The sequence below is a fragment of the Hakea prostrata genome, chromosome 8 (assembly GCF_041222555.1).
Source record: "Hakea prostrata isolate BN-2017 chromosome 8, UWA_Hpros_2, whole genome shotgun sequence".
Taxonomy (NCBI): Eukaryota; Viridiplantae; Streptophyta; class Magnoliopsida; order Proteales; family Proteaceae; genus Hakea; species Hakea prostrata.
In genome coordinates, this window is record NC_142607.1 from 9,836,834 (window position 1) to 9,860,866 (window position 24,033).

General features: G+C 38.0%; 1 protein-coding gene across 4 annotated transcripts; it reads right to left on the reverse strand.

Moving 5' to 3' along the window:
• Positions 1-1,322: 1,322 nt before the first annotated feature.
• On the reverse strand, positions 1,323-16,136 carry LOC149006757 (F-box/LRR-repeat protein 25-like). 4 transcript variants are annotated; one of them, XM_089166335.1, is made up of 5 exons: positions 16,045-16,136; positions 11,612-11,661; positions 10,215-11,183; positions 9,999-10,139; positions 1,323-1,963 (listed from the first exon to the last, which is right to left on the reverse strand). In XM_089166335.1, the coding sequence occupies exons 3-5, from the start codon at positions 11,169-11,171 to the stop codon at positions 1,646-1,648; spliced, it is 1,416 nt and encodes a 471-aa protein (XP_089022461.1). In that variant the 5' UTR covers positions 11,172-11,183; positions 11,612-11,661; positions 16,045-16,136; the 3' UTR covers positions 1,323-1,645. The 4 variants fall into 4 exon arrangements, with proteins under 4 accessions (XP_089022461.1, XP_089022460.1, XP_089022462.1 ...); XM_089166334.1 differs by lacking the exon at positions 11,612-11,661; XM_089166336.1 differs by lacking the exons at positions 11,612-11,661; positions 16,045-16,136 and adding an exon at positions 11,499-11,602.
• Between the last annotated feature and the right edge of the window lie 7,897 nt (positions 16,137-24,033).

The following is a 24,033-nucleotide window of genomic DNA, read 5'->3' on the forward strand; positions in this document are numbered from 1 at the left end:
GTTATATCAAGGGCACATTTGAGCATGGTATACAAATTCATCGTCGAGTTCCTACGCATATGCCTTTTCGATGCGATTGGGGTGGTTGTCCTATTACACGCCGTCAACCACCGGGTATTGTACTTTTTTGGGCTCTAATTGTATCTCATGGTGTGCTAAGAAACAGCCCACTGTCTCGTCTAGCACGGAAGCTGAATATCGTGCTTTAGCTTCTACAACAGACAGAGTTGACATGGTTGCTTTCCTTCTTAGAGATGTTGGTATTCATCAACATACCTGCTACTTTATATTGTGACAATATTGGAGCTCTTCATATGTCTGTTAATCCGGTGTTTCATGCACGAACAAAACACATTGAGTTGGACTATCACTTTGTTCGGGAGAAAGTGGCTCTGGGACACATCATTACAAAACATGTTTCTTCAAGCCATCAGCTTGCAGATTTGTTCACAAAACCCCTCGCTAAAAAGGAATTTTTTGGGCTTTGTTACAAACTTGGTCTTAGAGGACGACCAAGTTTGAGGGGGGATGTTAAGCATATATAGTTAACCACATGTGTAGGATATAGACACGTGTATGTCTTGCCTTGTAAACACTATAAAGTGTATGCTTCAATAATAAATCAATACAGATCATTTTATTTCACTACTTTACAAAAATTACATCAGGATTAGAAAAGAAAGAGGGTCGATATCCTTTAGATGATTACACTTTGACCTGTTCCCATCAATACCCATTGTAGATTGATAAATCTAAACCCAAAAAACTGGGATTTTGTGACATAAGATTGGAAAGGAATCAAAACTCAGAGAATCCCAAGTAAAAGTAAGTTAAGTGCATTACGTTCATAATCTCAGAAGACATATCTTGGTGAGGTGGACTCCATTAGTATTTAGTAGCAGCTACCAAAATTATCAAAAAAAAAAAAAAGAAAAAGGAAAAGAAAAGATATATTAATATGTCATTTATTTTTTGTACAAGAATATTTTATTATTATTCATTTGACACAGTATGAAGGTGTTGGATTGAAAAAAAAAATCACTTTTTTAAGTGGGACCACAAATCATGACATGGTTTACTAGAAATTAATTAAGTGGGACCACAAATCATGACACGGTTTACGAAATATTAATGAAGTTGAAGCACGTGTTTGACATTTCGCAACTTTGAATCGCACTATTTAAAGTTCGCCACTAATTTTTATGAGGTCTACCGTCTACCATCTACCATCAATTTCTTTTTGGATAAAGATACAAGTTCATTAATCATACTCAAAATTTGAAAGGAAATTTAAAATATTAAAAACAAAATTATTTTAATTTAATTTGAATTTTTATATATGACTGATCAGTATGTGTCTTTCATCTAAAAAGGAAAATTAGATGATTACTACCAGATAAAATTTGGTTGACCCAATCATCCAACCAATATTTATCGATTAAAATCTGATTCTTACCCCAAATCTGATGATCAACCATAAGGATAATCGATATTAACACAAACAAACAAAATTTGGAAGACATTGGGAATCATACCATTTCATTTTTCCCAGTAGGATATCCTCCAGGTGCCTGGAAATTAGCACCTCTTTAGGAACCTCGAGTGAAGAAAGATTACATTTTCAACTCCTAAAAACTGCTAGGAATCACAAGACCATGATTTTGACATGGGGAGAGGCTTCTGCTTGCAACTGTTCAAATATCTTGTCTGCTGTCATTGTAGCAGATGTGCCCTCCCCTGCTTCATGATGCTTCCATTTTCCACCCTGGTGGTAGCAAGCATGAAGATGAATCAGCATTGTCTCAAGTGAAGTAGCATTTTGAAGCACATACTTTGCAAATTCAATCTCCTTCTGACTACCACAAAATCCTCTAATGATAACATTCTTTAGGTGATCATGAGGGCATTCGTCAAGTTTCCTAAATTCTTTTGGTTCTCCCACAAAGGCCCGTGCGGAGCATAGCTGCAATGAAATACAGAGAAATTATTTTAGATACATGTCAATGGTAATAATAACAGGATTACATTCAGATTAGTGAGCATTGGTAGGAATAAGTGTTGTCTAAGCAACAATTTGGTTAATGTAAAGCAAAAATTAAGAGTAATTTAGCCCCGAGAATCTCACAAAACCAAATCAGAAACCAAGGACGGTATAAAGGGTTAGTTTTCTAAGAAACCAACTCGTACAACTTACCAAACCTGCACCAGATGATGGCAGGATGATGGTCAAAAAAAGGCAGAAAAGTTGAGCCAATTTTGATGGTTGGTTTCAGAGTAATCACCAAAAACACCATACAGGCAGCTAGGTGGGCTGTACGTCAAAATGCACAGAAAAAGAGCCCAAACTTGGATTGAAGGGTGGTTACAGGTACTACGATGATGCAGCAAGTTTGAGATAATTTCAATGGTTGGAACTTTGATTATGTAGATGAACTGAAATTAAAGCATTTACGTTATGGAGGAAATATGTGAAAGATGAGATGAGAAGATGGTTTGAATTAAAGGAAGATGCTATGGAATGGAAGGCCAATAGACCTATCCGGGTTTGTGAGCTGGAGGAGGGAAAAAAGGGTTCAGTAATCACAACATCTCAGTGATACAGGTGTTCAAATGACAGGTTCCAGCAGCAGTTCAACCAGAAGTTTGATAAAAGATGTTCTCGCTTGAGGACCATTCTTTAACCAACATAAGTGGCACAACTTCAACCCCAATGAACTCAAACAAGAGAGAACAATAGGAATAGAAAAATAAAATGTAAAGGGCTAAAGGTGTTTTCAGCTCTCCCAGCAATGTTCCTCAACCCTAGGTGTTTGGCTCTCACAGCAAAGCTCTGGCCTTTCTTATCACTCAAACATGGACAAAAGAATTGGAGAACTCAAACCAAAGCTTCATTTAATAATCTTCACAATAGTGTGGAGGCTCTTACAGCCTCCTAAATATATAGAACAAGAACTTAGTGCTTGCTCTCCAAGACACAAGGAAAAAAGGAAGTACTAATTCACAGTATAGTAACTAACTAACATCGCTGAAAATTAAAACTGATACTCTCAACACTAAAATATAACCCTAAGTTGCAAGGTTTCTAAACCTTTTGTTTAGTAGTGTTTATTAGTCTAGGGTTGATATTATTTACTTTGCTATGTAGTTTAATTTGCATTATTAACAGATTAGTAGCTGCTGCAATTCCCTCTTACGTTGCTATTTTCCATGAATAATTGCCTAAACCTAAAGATTAGTAACCAGCCCTCGTAGGTTCCCTGATGAAGACATCAGTGAGCAGTTTCGAGTTTACCGGCGACCCCGACGTAGAGATCATCCCACGACAGCATCTATGTGGATGGACGATGAGAAACACTGCTCATAGGCAGTTTGTCATGTTATTTTTCTTAGTCTTAGTGGGATGGGTAGTAGTTTACTATTTAAATATTTTGATTTCATTGTTAGTCTTTATGGGCTGAGCCTAGAGTCTGTTTGGGCCCAATTTTGAATTATTTTGAGTTTGGGTTATATATACAACTTAAGTTGGGGTTATTTTGGGAATTAAACATGTAGGGTTGTGAGAAATCAATTCTTTTATTTAAACCTTGTATCAAATTCGTTTTTGGCAATTTTGAATGAAAGAAAAGAATTAGAAAAAAGCTCACGCTCTCTCTCTCTCTCTCTCTCTCTCTCTTGGCGGTGCTGGTTTTCTCTCCTTTCCTTTCTCTTTGTTTCTTTTCTTTCTCTCCCTCTTTCTTATCACCTACTCTCTTTCCTAGGATACACCATTACTTCAGAATATTATTTTCTCCTTTCATAGGATTCCCACTTCTTCAAAATATTTTTTCTCTATTATTTATGTTCCTAGATGCTTTATAACCCCTGTTTTGCAGCCAGGATCAGCAGGTAACATTAGCTCTCCTAAAATATTTCTCAATTATTTGTTTAAAACAAAAACTTCCTAAGACTCCCTTTATATTGTTAATTGTTGAATTCCTTGATAGAATTCTGATCTTGATTAGGATAGTTCTATTTTTCTTTAAGTTTCTTAATAGTCTTCACTCAATTTAGTATTATGGTCCAAGATCCCCATCCCCTTTTTCCCTATCGATTCTTGTTTAGTTGTGCTTACAAGAAGACTTATCGTGTTTATTTCTCTACTTTAACTGTCTTACATGCTTGATAAATCAGATTACAAGTGCTCAAAATTCCTTTCTTTACTATCTCAAGAATAGGCTTAATTCTAAGAGTCTAGTACCACTTTGTAGGTCCCCTAGTTTCTAGGTTTCTCCTACATCAATTCGTATCGAGCCAAGTTTAGAGTGTCGACTACTAGACTTTAGGTGTCGAGTTGTTAGAATTCTGGCTTTAGTTTAGGTGTCTTTAGGTCGATGTGTATGGTAGTAACCCGAAGTGAAACGAATATTCCAATATGACCGGTTCATCAAGTGCCCAATTACCCCCGACCAATTGACTCAGCTGCTCCAACAAAATGGAGAGATCTTAAAGCCATTCAAACAACTCAAGAAGAGTTAAATAACCAAAGCATCACAGCACCCAAGCGACCACCATTCAGCCATAAATGTAATGTTCGGACCCTTGCAACACGACTTACAGCCATAGAGGGACAGCAAGAGCAGCATGGACATAATACTCAAGCCAATGGACCTAGAATGAAAACTACCAAGTGGACCTCCAAAACTTTACCACCCCTCAGGATCTTGATAGAACGGGATAATTTCCAAGGTAATGGAAGAGGTAGAGGTAGAGGTCGTGGAGCACGTGGACATCTTGATCCTATGCATCATCAACCTATGAGCATGAAAATGCTCTTACACCCATGATAGAGGGTTCGATATTAGGAGGATAGTCAAGGTAGAGGCCCCATCTTATGATCCAAATAGATGCGAAAGTCTTACTAGATTGATTAACAAATGGACAGTACTTTGATTTTTATAATATGTCAAGAGGTTCGCTTAGGTTTGCTAAGATTAAGCCCCGGGGCTGCCCAAGATTTTTGACAGAATTAGAGTACCAAGAGAACAATCTAGGACTTGAGCCAATGACCACTTGGGTTGAGATGCAAGAAAGGCTTAAAAGGAGTTCTTACCTATCACCTATAGGCTGAATTTGTTGAATGAAATGAACACCCTAAAGCAAGGGAAATTAACTATGACCAGTATATGCCAAATTCAATGAACTTAAGATTAGAAGCCGTACTCGTGAGGATGTTGAGCAAACACTTTCTAGGTTTATTACCGGACTTAACTCCATATCCGTCACGACTTCACCCCACTTAGTCAGATGTCCCTCAACCTTAGATTCTCTAGAACTCAGACTCCATAAGACTTTTCCTCAAAAGAATAGCTTCAGCCCGAGAATCTAGTTTTCGAAGGTTTACCCCTAACACTACCAATTTCCAAAGACCCCCGTTAATCCACAACACCCAATTGATAACAAGGTAAAGGCATTTTGGGAACTCCCCCATGAAAGCTCCAGCTCCAGTGTTTCAAATGCCAAGGATTTGGGCATGTTGCTAGGAATGCCCTAATAGAAACCTTTATGTTGGAGGGCAAAACCATGTGGATTTAGATCGGATGACGATCGAGCCCGAGTATGAAGACCATAGACCAGATGAAACATATCCGATGAGGATCTTGATATGGTATATGGGTCTAAGCTTGGAGTTGTGCTGTATGTATCACAACCCAAAGATATTGATGATTGCACGGACTAATATTTTATTACCTACACTTCCATCAAGGTAAGAACCTCAGTCGCCATAGGTAGTGGTAGCCGCATGAATGTAATTGCTCAAAGTCTGTTTCCAGAATGGGCTCAAACCAGGCTCACCCCAAACCGTACAAGGTTGCTTAGGTCATCATCTACTATCCCCTAACCCTTAGGTGTTTAGTTCCCTTACATTTTGCTGTTATGAGGATAGTGTGTAGTGTGATGTCCTAGAGATGGATGTTGCTCACATCATTCTAGGGAGACCATGGTTATATGATAGGATGTCACTACCTATGGGAAATCTAACATTTGTATCTTTGAATATAAAGGGAAAAAGATCCGATTGACCCCTAGTGCCCCAAAAGAGCTTAAGGTTGTGGAGCATAAAGGCAGCACCATCAAAGAAACTTGCTCTAAAACACTTGGCATACTAAATCAGCAAGAAATTGAAGTTAGTGTAAAGAGTCAAGAGGTTTATGCTCTAGTTCCTCCAAAGTAATCCAGATACACATCACACATCACAATTTTGTTAATAGAAGTCTAGGGAACTTGTTGCGTTGTCTTATAGGAGAGTACCTTACTAGTTAGGACCCCCTCCTTACCCAAGCCGAGTTTCCTATAATAGCTCTAAGAACCGAACCACCGATCTTCACCTTTAGGTTTGTCTAGGATACCAGCCCAAGGCTCCTATAGACCTTATTCCACTGTGTCCACTCTAGGACTTCCCATCACCATCTTTCCAACACATATCTGATTTACATCAAGTATAAGACAACGAATAACACCGAGTAATGATCAATATAAGTCCAAAGCTGATGTCATCGACACCCAAGAGTTTCAAGAAGGAGATATGGTGATGGTTAGATCAACCCACCTTCACTAAAGGTAAAGCACAAGCTACATGCTCGTAGTCGACCATTTGAGATTCGAAGAAAATAGGAGCTAATGCCTATGTTCTTAATCTACCAACTAACATGAATCAACAATATTTCAATGTGGAGGACCTTGTCCCCTTCCATGCACTCCTACTACCGCATTTTCTATCCATACCTTGACACCCTTCCTATTGTCTTTGATACCCCTGTATGACCCCTCACTCCCTACTACTCCACCACCTATCCTAAATTTCACAACAAAGTTAGCATTAAGAGATTCTTGATGAGAGAGTTACAACTACAAAAGAGGGAGGTTACAGAGAATTCCTAGTTAAATGGTGGCATCCCAGATCACACACTTGGATCACATCAGCTACAACACCGACCCGACATGCTAGAGTACTACGAGCCTTTATTCACCAGGTAATTCTTCAAATCGGAGATTAGTGACTCAGTACCGACCGACGTAGAGATCATCCCACGACAATCATGGATGGACGATAAAACACCGCATAGCTTGTCATGTTATTTTCTAGTCTTAGTGGGTTGGGTAGTAGTTTACTATTTCAATATTTTATTTCATTGTTAGTCTTTATCCCTAAGTCGTTTCCCAATTTTGAATTATTTTAGTTTGTTATATATACAACTAAGTTGGGTTATTTTGGGAATTAAACATGTAGGGTTGTGAGAAATCAATCTTTTATTTAAACCTTTATCAAATCGTTTTTGGCAATTTTAATGAAAGAAAAGAATTAGAAAAAACTCACCCCTCTCTCTCTCTCTCCTTTCTCCTTCCTTTCTTTTTCTTCTCTCCCTCTTTCTTATCACCTACTCTCTTTCCTAGGATACACCATTACTTCAGAATATTTTTCTCCTTTCTTAGATTCCCACCACTTCAAAATATTTTTTCTATTATTTATGTTCCTAGATGCTTTATAACCCCTTTTCACCAGATCACACAACATTAGCTCTCCTAAAATATTTCTCAATTATTTGTTTAAAACAAAAATTTCCTAAGACTCCCTTTATATTGTTAATTGTTGAGTTCCTTGATAGAATTCTGATCTTGATTAGGATAGTTCTATTTTTCTTTAAGTTTCTTACTAGTCTTCACTCAATTTAGTATTATGGTCCAAGATCCCCATCCCCTTTTCCTATCATTCTTTTTATTTCTTACAAAGACTTATCGTTTTATTTCTCTACTTTAACTGATTACATGCTTATAAATCAGATTACAAGTCTCAAAATTCCTTTCTTTACTATTTTCAAGAATACTTAATTCTAAGAGTCTAGTAGCCACTTTGTAGGTCCCCTAGTCTCTAGGGTTTCTCCTACATCATTCCCCCTGCATCATTCACCCAAATCCAATCAGTCTTTCATGCCTCCTACATTTTCTGGTGCGGTGTCTTTGCTCTCCCCAGAGCCACCATCCATGCTATGGAATCCCTCTTCTGTAACTTTCTCTAGAAATGACAGGAATCCTCAGGGTACCTCCACCTCCCTGCCTTGGAACGCCGGCAAGCCCAAGAAGAAAGGTGGTCTAGGGCTCTGCAGGATCAAGGACTTCGTGAGCCTTTTCAAGCTTATTTGGAAGATCTCTTCCAAGCTGGATTATATTTAGGTCACCTGGGTCCATTCCTACCTTCTCAAATTAAATTCCTTCTGGACCACTCCTCTCCCCTCCAACCCCTCCTAGGTCTAGAGAAAACTCATGAAGCTCCTGCTCCTTGCCCTCCAAGCTGTCTAGTGAAAACTCATGAAGCTCCTGCCCCTTGCCCTCCAAGCTATCTCCACTTGCATCGGATCAGGTGCCAACATCCTCTGTGGGTAGACCCTGGCATCCCCAAGGTATTCTCTACCACCTCATGGGACCCAGAGCTGTCTTCTCTTCAGGCATCCCCAAAATTACCACCCTGTCCCAATTCATCTCTACTTGTTCCTTGATCAGCTCATCCTCCCTCCCCCCCCCCCCCCCCCCTCCCCCCATCCTTATTCTTTTCTGGCCTTCCCTCCCCTCTCTGTACTTCTCCCCCTTGACAGCTTCATCTGGGTCCCCTCTAAAAACTCCATCTTCTCCTCTTCCTCTACTTATCACTTTATCAGAAACCCTTTCCCCACTTTACCCTGACATAAGCTCATCTGGTTCTGAGGTTGCAAACCTAGGCACTCCCTCACGGTCTAAAGAACCCTTACCTGCTGCCTTCCCACCCTTTTTCCTTCCTTCGTAGTTGCTATGTCCCCCCCCCCCCCCTCTGCACTTTGTATACCCACACTGATGAGGATACACATCACCTTTTCTTCTCCTGCCCTTTCACTAAACCTATTTAATCCCTCGCCCTTGCCTCCCTTTGGCCCCACTTCTGACACCCCTTTCCCTTGATAGGGAATGCCACTGGCTCTTGGACAAATTTGGTGACTCCACCATCTGCAAAATATTGCTCACCTGGTGTTTGGTGCTACTATTTTGCATATTTGGTTTGAGCAAAACATTCGCAGATGGTCCTCCAAATCCTGCTTTACAGATCAGATTCAGAAAGCCATTTGTAGGGGTGTTGGCTCAAAGATCTCCTTCTCTCCCCCAACATCCCCCCCCCCCCCAACAAAAAACCATTGGAGATACCCCATAGAACAGATTCATTGTTGTTTCCTGGGGTCTAGATCTTTCCATTTCATATAATCTCACTTCTATCTGAGTTGCAGGTGCCCCCCCCCCTCTTTCTCTTTGGATATTCTTTCTTAGAGTTTCTAATATATTACTCATTCATCCCAAAAAACTATATGCTCATCATTAATTTTGATTTATTCTATGAGCTATATTAACCTAAGATGTAATATTATTCCAGTAGAAAATAAAACAATTAACACGCCAACCCCCCCCCCCAACTTAAAAAAAAAATCAAAGAGAACCAAATGTTGAAATGAAACCAATCTCTTAATTCCATGGTTATAAAGGCAGACAAATACTGTTACACAATGTCAAACAGTTGATACAGTGTAGCACTTCATCCGTAATTTCCCAGCTCCCTAATACTGTATCAAAGGACACGAAATTTTTTTCCTTCATGCCATACAAAAAAAGACACAAACCCTAACTTTTTTGCTTAAAATGCTATAGATAAAATAAATATAAAAAGAAAAACTCATTCTTCTAAATGATAAAAAGGTCTCAATGATTCGCTAATTGGGTGCAGACACTGGATGTATCATTTTGTTCAGAATAGTAAAAATATGTACATAACTGTTATTTTCAAGAGGGAAGAAAAGTATATTGCATGTTACTCCGACCAAAAGGAGTTTCAGTCCTGTTTCCCTGAATTTGAACCAATTCGAAATAGATAGATTAGGCAATAGAGTTCTAGTGGTTCATTCACGAAGGATAACAATAATGTTTATATATACTGGGAGACTCACATGCAACTGGAAGTATACCAGCAAAGGGCAAGACTTAAGAAGTTCTACAATCCAGTGCAGATCATCTTCTTTTAGTGCTGTTGCAATATGTAAGTTCTTGAGATTGACAAATAAGGATAATCTTTCAAGTACAAACCCTTCCTGGACAACAAGAAATAAATGATGTTGGAACAAGCAAAACTAAAATGATTCCAATATTTAGAGGCAAGCAATTACCTTAACATGTAGATATAATGATAGATCGCTAAGCTGAGGAACATCATTCGCAAGGCCTGTGAGAAGCTGGAATATGCCATCCATAACTCCTATAATAGTCATCAATACAAATCGCAGATTGGGAACATTCTCAAACAAGAAGACTATCATAGGCCCACTATATACGAATGCAACAAGATCTACAGCACAGATTGATATGCACCTTAAAAGCAGACAGTCTTTCACCTTAAGGTGCTTCAATCGCATAGAAGAATGAGCAATAGTCAAATCAATCAACTTTTGACATTTTGTCAAACTCAACCGTTCAAGAAGAGGACAGTTTGATAAGAAGGTTTCTAAGTCTACAGCAAGGAGATCTACTGCTTCCAGCTCAAGGGTTGTAAGAGAGTTGAAACCAACAAAACTAGTAAAGGGATGAAGCACAAGGGTACAAGATTCCAAATACAAACAGTTCAAAGAAGAATTACTAAGAAAAACATGACAAGGAAAATTATATGGTTGGAGGTCAACAGACTCAGCACTTTCTAGGGAGGAATATGTAGAGAACCTAAGTTCAAGTTCTTCAATACCCCTGAGAATTGCAAATTCAATCCACTGATTGAGATGATCTACATATGTTTGACCATAAAACCTAAACTGAAGCCGGAACTTTGTAATCTTTGAGTCTGAATGAAGCTGCTGCAAGAATTGCTGAACTGAGTTAACAAATTTTTGTGTTCTTTGCCAGGCATATATCAGGTCCTCCGGACTAAAATTGATCCCTGAACATTCTTCCTTCCCAAACATGTTATATGCATCAAACCTGAGACACGTGAAAGATGTTCTCCAGAGGTACCTCCATCTTTTGGATAAAATGCTGGTCCTAACAGCATCTCTCATTGTCAAAGATGATAAAATCAAATTGAGAATGAAGTCCGGCAGTTGACTGATAGTGTCCTCTTGAATTTGATTTTCCATCACGTGGATTACCTACAAATGAATTACATATAAGTCCCCTACATTTTTTTCTTTACTGAAAGAAGGCAGAAAATACTAATGTCTCCATTTCATTACCACTGTATGCCATAATTTTCATTATCAAATTTCCCATATCAATTCCAAGTACAAGAAGATGCTTAGAAAGAAGACTGTTAATGACAGAAGAAATTATGTCATCTCAGGATTTATGAAATGAAACCATCCCATTATTCATGTCATCTGTAATGGAATGCCACATATTCATAATATTATGGTATACTTTTTTTCAGTGATTTTCCCAAAATTCTTTCCCTACTCCAGACCTACCTAGTATAGATTCAGGGATTGGACACATATGCATCTGTGTTTAATCCCTAGGTCATAAAATAAATAATCCAAGCTTCTACCAATCATAACCATTTTCAGTGTCATTTCACTACCTCTCTGTGTGGCAAGAACTCACTCTCCCTTGCTCCCTTTTGGAAAGAAGCTATGTCAAAAAAAAAAAGAGGAGCACAAAATAAACAAATGGTGAGAAGATGTTATTGAAAGAAAGTTTGTACAGGACAAAAAACTAAATAAAGCTAGATTCCTTTTAGTTACAACCAACGTTGTCAAGTAGGCAAAGCAACCAAAGTGGTTGGGGCTCTGCCTAGGCAATTAGGCGACAACCCCTGAACCCCTAACCCCAAACCCTAAACCCTAAACCCTACTTTTAAGCTGATAAATTCTTATTATACGCTAAACAAACATTCAAAAATCACATTCATTTAAAAAAAAAGGCATTCAAGAATCATAATTATGAAAGATTATTCAAAAAAAGAACACAATATAAGTTCATCTCATCAAGCATCATAACATATGACTATAAACTATATCAAATTATGAGTATGAAAATGAAAGTAGTAATTTTACATGTTTATTTATCTCTATGATAGTGTGATGCCAAATAAGTGCCTTATCCATTTAATGATTCATTGATTCTTGATTCCAAAATGACTAACTATTAAGTTTGTCTACGGCTTTGTGGAATAAAATTTGATTTTTAAAAAAATCAAGAAAAAATATTATTATGTACAAAATGTAAAAAAAGGCAATTATCTTTCCACCATGGGTTTCCCTCCCCCATTTATTCACTGGATTGAGACCTGTATCTCCACTCCTCACTTCTCCATCCTTACCAACGGCTCCCCGGCGGGATTCTTCCATTCTCGGGTGGGAATCCGCCAAGGATGCCCCCCTCTCCCTCTCTCTTCTCCCTTGCCTTTGAGGTCCCTCTCCGCATCCTCCAATCCAAAACTCATCAACTCCTCATCTCTCGCATTCCTAAATGTAAGTCCCTAAATCTTTCCCACCTCACTTTTGCAAATGATCTTATGATCTTCTCTAAAGCGAACCACCTGTCCATATCTTCCATTTTCTCCGCTCATTCCCTTTGCAAATCCCTCTCGAGACTCCGTGTCAATCTTGACAAATCCAATATCTTTCTCTCCGGTGTCCCCGACCAGCTTCATGCTTCCCTTCTCCAGCTCTCGGGCTTCAAGCCTAGTTCCTTTCATGTGGTCTACTTTGGTCTTCCTCTCATCCCTGGTAGGCTCACTCGTCCACCACTACCTCCCTATGCTCGATCATATTCGGAAGAAGCTTCAACTCTGAAAAGGTAAGCTCCTTTGCAAGGTAGGGTGGTCCTCATCCGCTCCGTCCTCCAATCTTCCTACCTATTCTAGTGCGGAATCTTCTCCATTCCCAAATTATTAATCCAAGCTATGGAATAGTTGTTTTATGCCTTTTTGTCGAAAGGGCAGGAATCATCTCGATTCATCCATCCGGTTAGTTGGTCGTCCTTATGTCGTCCTATTGCGGAAGGAGGCCATGGCATCCACCGGATCACGGATGTTAACATGGCTTGCCTTCTCAAACTCATATGGAAAATTGCCTCAAAACACAATTCCATTTGGATAAAGTGGGTCTATTCATACGTCCTTCGGGCCGATTCCTTCTGGACTGCTTCTATGCCTTCCAACCCCTCATGGATCTGGAGGAAAATTCTTTTGGCTGCGGCCCCATGCCATTTCTGCTATTTCCACCTCCAATACTTTTGGTTCGTCCATCTCCTTTTGGCTAAACCCGTGGCATCCAATGAGAATTCTCTACAATCATTTTGGTCCCCGCACTATCTATGACACCCGTATCCCCAAATCTACGCCCCTGTCTACTTTCATCTTGAATGGCTCTTGGTCCCCAATTCCCCTCCCCATTCTCACACAGGTTTGGGAGTCTCTCCCCCTCTCTCTAGTTCATCTTGTGACCTAACAGTTTGGTTGCCTTCCCCCAACAAAACCTTTTCCACTTCCTCAACCTAGAACCTCCTCGTGCCCATAGTCCCAAGCCCCCTGGCCCCCCTTGGTCTGGCTCAAAAACTTCATTTCCCGTCACTCCCTAACCCTTTGGAGAGCCCTTAACCTTGCTCTCCCCACCTAATCCTTCATTTCCAGCCGCCATATCCTAGTCAACTTTAGTTGCATCCTTTACTGGAATCGTTTGGAAGACATGGATCACCTTTTTTTTTCTTGCCCTTTCTCCAGATTGCTCTAGGAAAAGCCTTAGCTTCCATTTGGCCCCGTTCGAGGCGTTCTTTTGGATTTTCCCGTGATTAGCCTTGGATTTTGAGAAACTTTGCAGGTACCTCCATTTGCAATCGAATTGGTAAGCTAGTGTATTGTGCCTCTATCCATCACCTTTGGTGGGAGTGCAATCTTAGAAGATGGACTTCCAAATCCCACTCTATAGATAGGATTTGGAATGCCATTTATTTTGATGTTACTTCTAGACTATTAGCCATTCCCCATCCCCTTGTTGATGATAACCCAATGAAGATGCTCATTGTTGATTCATGGGGTCTCAATCCTTCCTTTCAGTCTTCTTCTTAAAGAATTCTTGTTTCCTTGTTTTTAATATATTATTTATTCATCCAAAAAAAAAAAAGTTGCACAAGGCAACAAAGTAGTAGCATTAGATAAAAAAAACAGCCAAAAAACTGTATGTTAGCAAAGCGGCTCAATCAACCACCTTGTTGCCTAGGCAGACACTTTGACAACCATGGTTATAACTAAGAATATGGTATTGACATGAAGAAACGTCTGCACCAACAGCTCAAATGAATATATTGTTCACTTTCCACTTACAATAGTATCTATTCATAACTAGTCAACTCATCAAATGGATGCAAAAAAAGGGCCTTTCTCAATAGAGAGTTTTGGTAAAACATGTACATGAAACTGCCCCTTCAGATATTCTCTTTCGCCAAATATTATTCAGTTATCAAGCTCTTTATGGTCTCAAAAAAGCTCCAAGGACAATAGATGGGAAATTCAATTCCACAATTCTCACTTTAGGTTTTCCCCAACTTCACATGATTCAACACTTTTCATTCATCAAAACAAATCAAGGAACAGTAATATTGTTGTTCTATCCTGATGGCATGATTATCATTTGTGATGATGCAGAGGGTATTCAAACCCTTCAAACCTTCTGTTCACTGTCAACTTGAGATGAAAGATACTGATATATTTTTTGGGTATTGAAGTCACTCCAACACCTGGGAATGTGGTTTTTTAATCTTAGGCAGTCAGGTTAAGTATACTCTAATCTTCTCTCCAACGCAGGACTATTAATTAGACAGTTGGAGCACCACTGGACTCAATATCAAGTTTCATCCCACTGACGGAAAGCTTTCGAATCCTGAGCTCTATTGTACACTGTTGGGTAATTTAGTCTACCTAATCACCACTCAGCCAGTCAGCCCAATATCATTTAGGGTTCTTATGTGGTCACTATTAAAAGGACTTCTTTCTACCTCTTCATCACTTGATCTTCAGGTATACTTGGCTGGGCTGGTAATATGACAGATACTCCAGTCTACCACAGAATTTTGTATATATTTGGCTGATTCTCCCATCCTGTGGCATAGCAAACAGTATTCCATCGCGGTGTTATTTTAGTGTTAGCTAGGTATGGTGCCCTTGTTGGAACTTGAGTGAAATTATCAGGTTTTCTAAGGTTTATTGCAGTATGGGAGTTTCCTTGACTGATCCAACTCCACTTCCAGGTTCCAACTATCGTCATCTATTGGAAATCAGACACTCTCTCCCCCTGTTTCAAATGCCATTAACATATCAGGTGCTATAGCAACCCAAATGGAACCACTAAATCTCAGATTACAATATACCTAAATGGGTAAGAGAAGTTCAATTGAAAAATGAGAGGGTTCCCCTTGATAAGAGAAGCTTGAAATGGAACTGACACATAGAACAAGCGGCATTCATTAAGTAAATGGACACACACACTCAGAAACCGTGGGGAACAATCTCATTCTAAGTTCTAAACCAAAGAATGCAGCAGACAACCAACCCCATCAATAAGAGGAGACTATTGTTCTCTGACGAACTGACGAAACCTGATATTAACCCTCGCAGATAGCCGACTCATTATTCTTTCCTTTCTAGTGACTGCTGCCTCCAACCTAGTTTTAATAATCCCAATTTTGAAGCTGAGTTCTAATGGTGACGATAATTAATTCTAATCCAATGGAATTTCAGGAAGTGAGCTCTCCCAGAAACACTCCAGAATCAAAAGGTGCTTCGTTTGATGAATTGGACTAGCTATGTTAGTGATTTACTCGTACATATAAGCTCAAAATCTTCAATTAAAAAAAAACACACACACACACATCTAAAACAAATTAAACGTCCGTAAGAACAGTGTCAATGATCATCATTGGGGGAATTTGAATCATGTCTGAGACTCTGATGATTAACTGGAGATCTCGGGGAGGTGGGGAAGCAAAGAAAAGATTCATTTTTTTTCAACTTACCCGCTATTGCTCCGATCCTCACTGTTCGAATGTCGAGTTTCGTGAAGCGTCTAGGGTTCAACCGTTCAAGGGGCACCAAAGTCCAATAAAGATAAACAACCGTTATGCCGGACTTTTGTTCGCCCCTGCGCAGGCACGAAAATGTGACATGTGTCATTTTTTTATCCAACAGTTGAAAAAGTAGGGTAGTTTTGTAATTATGTTATACTTGGAAAAGAACTTTTTGAATTGACAAATCTCATCCTTATAATGATTGCATTCACCCAATGAAGCCCGAATAACAAGGGAAAATTAGGTGATTAGTTACTTTTAAGTTTTCTTTTTTTTTTTGATAGAAACAAAGTCAAATTAAACATGGCAGTTACACAACTCCTCAGGACTTATAGTTTCCCAAGTGTTTGAAATCAACCTATATAAGGTGTTCTGTGCAAGGGAACAGATCTAGGCTTGGATTTTCGGTATTTGTATTGATTCAATCTAGACGTTACTAGACGCCTTGGCTAAGGAAAATAGATCTTCTTTAATCTCAATTGGCCATGCTATACAAGCTTTCGGGATATAATGTGGTAGCTCTTTAATTGTTGACCATAATTTTGAGATGCGAATACTGGACAATGCTGCGTAAAACAATCCTTTGATTAGACCTTGGATAACCAGTTGAAGCTGGTTACTTGATCGGAATCTACCAACTTCACAGTGGTGCAGACATCCATGTACAACAATGGCCCTGCAGCATCTTATCCATTCACTCCTATTAAGTGTAAACCCTGCACATATGAGAAGATTATCATTTACAATTTCATTTGTATGGAAGGCATTACAAGAGCAAACATTGGGAAATGGGGTTAGCTGAGAAGAAGCCATAGAGTTGCTACCTGGCGGTTTAAGATTAAGTTCCTTAATCCATTTGTTTAAAAATCCTAGAACCCGACTGGGCTGAAGAGTAGTTTTATTGGCAAGAGTCTCATTACGAGTAAGCCAAATACCATAACAAGTAATAATAAATATAGAGAAAAACCATGTTAGGGTATCTTTATCCAACATATCCTGGGAAAACATAAAAGCACAAAGGTCCCGCATATCGGTTATAGCCAAAATTTCCAGTCGAAGGCCTAGTGGCCCCGAGGCCCAAATCCTCCGCATCCATTAACATCCAACAAAGAGGTGCCAAATTGATTCAGTATGGCTATCACAAAGTACACACATAGGATCAGTCATGGTCCACTTGGCTAGTTGTTCCTTAACCGGAAAACCTGCATGAAACAAACGCCAAACAAAAGATTTTAAATTTAGGATGTAGAGGGATTTTCCAAAAGAATTTCCACCATTCAGACAACCTATTGCGTGTGCTAGCAATTCTTTCACCAAACAAAAAGTGATAAGCATGTTTAGTAGACAACTTATTAATTTTAGAGTGATTAACTACCCAAGAATCAACCTCTTGAGTAAGAGGGACAGATGCCAGCAAAGACCTTTTCTGATCCCCAACTAGGATCAAAGGATGGGAGAGAGAATCAGGGTGATTGATTGCTTCAGCCACAGAGATCACCCGTAACGTTGTAGGGATACCTTTACAATTAATGGAGGGAGCAAAGTCAGGATACACCCAAGGGTCAAACCACAAGTTTTCTTTTACAGGCGTGTGTTTTTTTTTTTTTTTGGACAATATATATATATATATATATATATATATATATATATATATATATATATATATATATATATATATATATATATATATATTAATTTTTTTATTTTATTTTATTCAAATGTGATTAGTTTTTTGGGATAAAAATGTTCAAAAGAATGAATATTTATTATTTTTGTTAATTTTGTAAATGTAAATTTAATTTTATTAAAAGAAACATTGAGTGATTGTATTTGTAAAGAAAACCCAAAAATAGCTAATCACATACTTTTCCCCTAATCTAATGAAGTCAAACAAAATTGTGTGAACCTAACTCTGACACAAAATACACCCAGTAGCCATAGGATAAGAAAAAAACCCTTGAACCTGCTATAGATATTTGAATCATTTTTTTCTTCTATAATTTTTTTAATCAGTTAGTGAAAATAAAATAACCTGAAAGGCACACTAGAAGATGGACTTTGCTTGGGTCCAGTTCATTAAGCCAGCTGTTAGATTGAAATTTAGGTCGAGATTCAATTTTGACTGAGATTCCGGATTGACAGTCCAAAATCTTGGCTTTGACAGTCGTGCTTGCGCATGTAGCATTACCCAAACAATTTCGTAGAAAATAAGAGCAGATTTAGAAAATAGAAACGGTAGATTATTGACCTAGAAGGAGAGTGAAAACAACATGAGGGAGAGAAGAAGAGGAGCTATAAAATGCGGAAGAAATCAAGTATCAGTTTTTTCGTTTTTTTTTTTTTTTTTTTTCGGGTTTGCCAACTCCGGTTTCCAAGGCCTTGCCCTACTAATCCAGTGTTCGACCTAGGTCACACACCTGGCTGTGGTGGGTAAGTCTCTCAATGGGGAATTTTTGCATGATACCGGAACCTTGTTTAAAGGGACCGAGCTGCTTACCACTTGGACCAACTCCTGTTGGTTACCAGTTTTTCAGTTCTATTCTAATACATAAGATCGAAAACCGAAACAACAAAAGGGGAAAAAAAACATCATTTGAAATCCAATATACTATAAAGGGGGCAATTTCCAAGCCTGAAGAAAAAAAAACCCAGAAGCCATTTCCTGTATACAAATTCGAATTTACATCTAAGAACACACTTAATACAAATGGTTTTCAAATCGGTGTCTTCTTCAAAGATTTCGAAGGGATCAGTTTAGATTGGAAATTTATTCATCACTGTGTGTTCACCCGTAGAAGCCTTCTAACCCGAAGTCAGATAAGTGGTGCGATGGTGAGCGTACTTTGGGTTAGGGTTTGCATTCACAAAATCTAGTTTTTGGCATCGTTGGGTTATCTGGGCTTCACTGGTGAATTTAATTATTATCAGGGATTAGATTTGTAAATTAAAAGCTCTTTAACCAAAATATCATAATTACGAAATATTAATACGGCTGAAGGCATGAGATTAATATTGTCAAGCTGCTCATTTGCTTTCTGATGAAAATAATCATTTTTTTCTTTCCTTTTTCTTGCTCTTATTTATTTGCTTAAAATCGTTAATGAATTTGATTTCCATTTATATTGGGAGTCAAATCGAGAGAAAATCGTGATTCTTTGATGTTCTTTCGCATAGTGGATCGGAAGGTTATTTGATTTTAAGTCATTATCTTTAGCCATGGACATTATGGATTCATTTAGACTTGTAAGTTGTAATTATAAAATTTTAGGGCCTCTTTGGTTACATGAGTCTCAAGATTTCAAATATTTAAAGATTTCAAATCTGTGGAGTCATAATTTACAAAATTAACTGTTTGGTTAACTGAATATGTGGAATGAAATATGTGGATTCATTTGTGATTTATGTGAATGCGCAAATATGTAGCGTTTTTATAGTAGGGATGAAATCTTTGAATTTCACTCCATATCTCATTGGTTCCAATTTTTTTTTTCTTTTTTCTACGGAATAAAAAACTTCAAAACAGGGAACCACTGGGCCCACTACGCTTAAACCGTATTTAGAAGAAAATAATAATAATAAATAAAAGATTTTTTTATACGAGTCCTTCTTTTTTCATTATAAACTTCAAAATTAAAACCCTATAAACGCACTTTTTTTCAAAATTGAAACTTTACAAAGCACCTTCCGCATTTAACCCTATTAAATTTCTATTAGTTTTAACTTCGATTTTAAATTTCATAAATTTATTTGAAATCCTAAATAATTTTTACATGAGTTTCCTCAATTTCTATTGGAAACACTCCATACTTTTCCTAAAATAAAAATCGTACTAAGCCCCCCCCTTCCACACTTCACATATTCCGTTTCCTTTTAATTGTAAACATCATTTTGCCTTTTCACCCACACTTAATAAATTCATATAAAATCTTAAATAATATTTATTTTAAAATTTAAAAAAATATTATTAATGTTACCATATTACCCTAGATTAAAACACTGGAATTTCCTCCTATTAAAAAGGACTCTTGCATGATCATTTAATCACTTTATGGTCACTATGGTCATATTAACAAATTAATTTGACTTTAGTCAGTTAACTACATATCTTCATTAAAAATATGAAGTGTGAAATGCGCTTTATAAATTTTTGGGTAATTTTCATCTAGACCCCTGATGGTTGGTTGGTTTGTCTATGTCATTTTTAGTCCAAAAAAACTGAGACTTTGCATCTGCCCCCATTGTGCTATAGAAAAAATCAATGTAAGGACAAATTATCGTTTTTATGACCAATTTGCTTTTATTCTGTTTTTTTGGTAATTTTCATCTGAACCCTCTGAGGTTTGGTTTATGTTATTTTTAGTCCAAAAAAACTAAGACTTTGCATTTGTCTCCCTATGGTATAGAAAATGTCAATTTAAGGAAAATTGTCACTTTTATGACCAATTTGCATTTATTCTTTTATTTTTTTAATTTAATTTTTTTACATATACACCCAACTTGCCATGAAACTTGTGACTCCCCTTTTACTCCAAAATTATAGAAATGTCCTAGAATTCAAATAATTTTTAAAATATGATCAAAATGCCATTATATGTTAAAATGACTCAATTACCCCTTAGCTTAAACCTTATTTGCAAAGATTAACCTTAAATGAAAATGGGTGGTTGTTCCTTGGTTGAGTTGAGCAAATGAGAAATGAAAAAGATGGGTGAAGGAGGCATCTCTTCATCCATCTCAGTTGAAGATTTTACTTTGCAAAAAGAATTTAAGCTAAGGGGTACTTGAGTCATTTTAACATATAAGGGCATTTTAGTCATATTTTAAAATTTATTTGAATTTTTGGATTAAAAGAGGAGTCACGAGTTTAATGACAGGTGGGGATGTGTATGTAAAAAATATTAAATTAAAAAAAAAGTAAGAAAAAATTGGTCAAAAAAATGATAATTTATCCTTAAATTGACTTTTTCTATATTACAAGATAGGCAAATGCAAAATCTCAGTCTTTTTGGATTAAAAATGAGATAAACCAAGCTTCAAGGGGAGGTAGATGTAAGGGCAAATTGGTCATAGAAACGATAATTTGTCCTTACATTGATTTTTTCTATAGCACAGGGAGGCAAATGTAAAGTCTCAGTTATTTTGGATTAAAAATGAAATAGACCAAACCTCAAGGGTTCCAGATGAAAATTACCTTAAATTTTTTATTTTAGAGGAATGCTCTCATGTTTTCAATAAAAACAAAGGAGGATCATGTAAAGAAATTCTCACAAATATTATTTAATATTTTAAACAAATTTATAAGTGAGAATAAAATTAGAAAAGCAAATTTGAAGTGGTTAGCAATAGAAACTCATGTAAAAAAATCAAAATAAAACAAAATCCATTTTTTCATTAATTGGCGGGGAATATTTATAAAACCATTAATTAATGCTGCAAAACGGTTACCGTACATGCGGAAACACAAGTGTTACTTTAATTCAAAATTCGAACAGAAATTAGAAACATCTGAACCGTGAAAGAAAAAAAACAGAATGAGTTGTGAAGTTTTCGATTTATCTTCTAATAAGAGTGGGATTCTAAGTTGTAATAAAAATAGCGGGTATAGGAATCGACCGTTATAAGTTCTATTCAAATCTTGCGCTCCCCAGTTTAACTGGGAATCTGAGTTTCTCATCTTCTTGCAGCTGCTAATTTGGTGATTTAGCATTGGGCAGCCATGAAGAGGACGTATGAGCTTTCTTGTTCGAGCGATGATAGTGATGATGATATCCTAGAATTTTCTGAAGATGATCACGAACGTTCCAGTGATCTCCTTGCAGATATATACAGAATCAACAGAGGGGGAGATGCTGTGATCGTTAAAGAGGTTTGGAGGATTAAGAAGGAGATTGAAGCCAACTTTGATAAATCACTGATGGTTTTGGAGGAGCCTTTAAGGAGGCTTCAAGTGACAATAGTTTCTGTTGATACGATGAAGAAAACCCTCATTGGGGTTTCTGTGAATCGTCTGAAGAAGCATAGTTCAAAGAGAGTTCGTCAAATGGCGACGTCTCTCGTTCTAAAGTGGGAGAAAAGGGTCGACGAAGCCTTGGCTGAATCCAAAAATAAGGATAAACTTGAGGCTTCAAAGAGGAAGCTTAAAGAAGATTATGAAAGAGCCTCCGAAGCCAAGAAACAACGCAGAGTACGAGTCTTGGAGTTGAAAGATTTACCTTGCATTCAAAAGTTGAAGAATCCACCTTGCAGACAAAAGCTCAGCAAACAAAATGATGGTCGGAATAGGAGAACTCGTTTCGGTTTAGTTTGATTTACTTCCTCCATTTTTTTGAAGGTTTCCATAAAATTCTATTGTTGTTGGATTTGTAATAACAGTAATAGGTCTTCAGATTGTATATGTGCTAGTTGATCAGTGTTTTAATTCTCAATAGGTTACGTGCACATTTTGTAAAGATTTTTGAAATTCAATTCAATTCAACTACAATTTTGTCCCAATATAGTATTCGGGTATCTATCTTTTATGTTTCATTTAATTCAAAACCCTAATTGGAAACCAAGTATGCGAGTGGCAACAACATACCCTAGTTCATAGGAATCCTATTTTGTTTTTGTTAAATTAGGGATGGGCAGTTAACTCAAAACCCACAAACCCAATTGGAAACCAAGTACGCAGTGGCAACAACATACCCTAGTTCATAGGAATCTTCATTGTTGTTGATTGTTGTTGTTGTTTTTTTTTTTTTTTTTTTGAATGAATAAGTTATTGTATTAAAAAACGGCAACACACTTACAACACAGCAGAAATAAAGCAAAGATTAAAGAGCACTGACAATGCAACACGGGCAGGACCCAAAGAAGATGGGCCGAACAGGGGCCAATGAGACTATTTTGCCGATTTTTTCTTCTTCTTTTTCTTAGAGGACTTGAGGTCAATTAAGAAGTCGTCTACAAATGGGTTGTGCCCCTTAGCTGAGCAATTACTCCTTCTACACTTAGCACGATCAAGGATATGCATAGGGGGGGGAGAAAGGAGGATCAGAATCGAGCTTGGTAGGGATTGAGTCACAAGCGGAGCTTGAATTGAAGGGCTTAGGCCCATGGGCCCATGGCCCAATAAGAAGCACTTAGGCGAGTTCTGAGCGGAGCTTGAATTGAAGTCCTTAGGCCCATGGGCCATGGGGGTCCGATAAGGGGCATTTAGGGGAGGGTAAAATGGGTAGGGTGAATTGATCGTGGGAGGAGAGAGGAGGGGAATTAGTTGTGTCGGTGATATTATCTTTCAGAGAGTCATTCACCGAAATAGGAGGAAGGAGAGACATCGATTTTAGTTGTAAGGGTTTCATGGAAGAGGAAAGGTGCAGGACGAGGAGCAGGGAAGAGAAGCTACGACTCTTGGAGGTTTCCTATTAAGGAAGAAGGGCGCTCAGTATCTGTGGAAGAAGTAGGCCCTCAGGCTTTGACAGGGGTAGCACTATCTTCAGAAGCAATAAAATGACAGAGATCCTCAAAGGTATTTGCAGCCGGGGAACTGTGCAAGGAGTTGTCTCTGTTTGACCAGGCTTTGGCCTGGTTCTACATATCCGGTAAGTGCAAAGCTACCAGCGGCGAGCGAGAGTCAGGCGGACCTTCAGTGGAAGAAGAAGGAGCAAGTTGTTTGATGGCGCTGGTGATTTGGGAAGCAAAGGATAAGGGTGAAGGGGCTGGAGTTTTAGAGGGCTTAACATGTGAGTTTTCTCTAATTGGGGTAGAACAAATCTCTCTAAGTCCAGTAGAGGGAAAAGGGACTTGAGCAGCAGCGACGGTAACAACTTCGTCAAGGGCATGAGTAGCAGTAGGGCTAGCATGATCTTGAACAACTACGATGGTGGTGGCAACAGCCACTTCAGGGTTCTCGGTAGCAGTGGTGCGAGAGGTGGCCAGCAGCAAAGGGTCAACAGCAAC

Excerpts from the sequence above, each read along its gene's own strand:
- LOC149006757 (XM_089166334.1), bottom strand. The coding sequence starts at position 11,171 with ATGGAAAATCAAATTCAAGAGGACACTATCAGTCAACTGCCGGACTTC. Across the intron at positions 10,140-10,214 it reads CATTATATCTACATGTTAAG|GAAGGGTTTGTACTTGAAAG; the intron begins GTAATTGCTTGC and ends CTTGTTGTCCAG. Across the intron at positions 1,964-9,998 it reads TGGTATACTTCCAGTTGCAT|CTATGCTCCGCACGGGCCTT; the intron begins GTGAGTCTCCCA and ends ATTTCATTGCAG.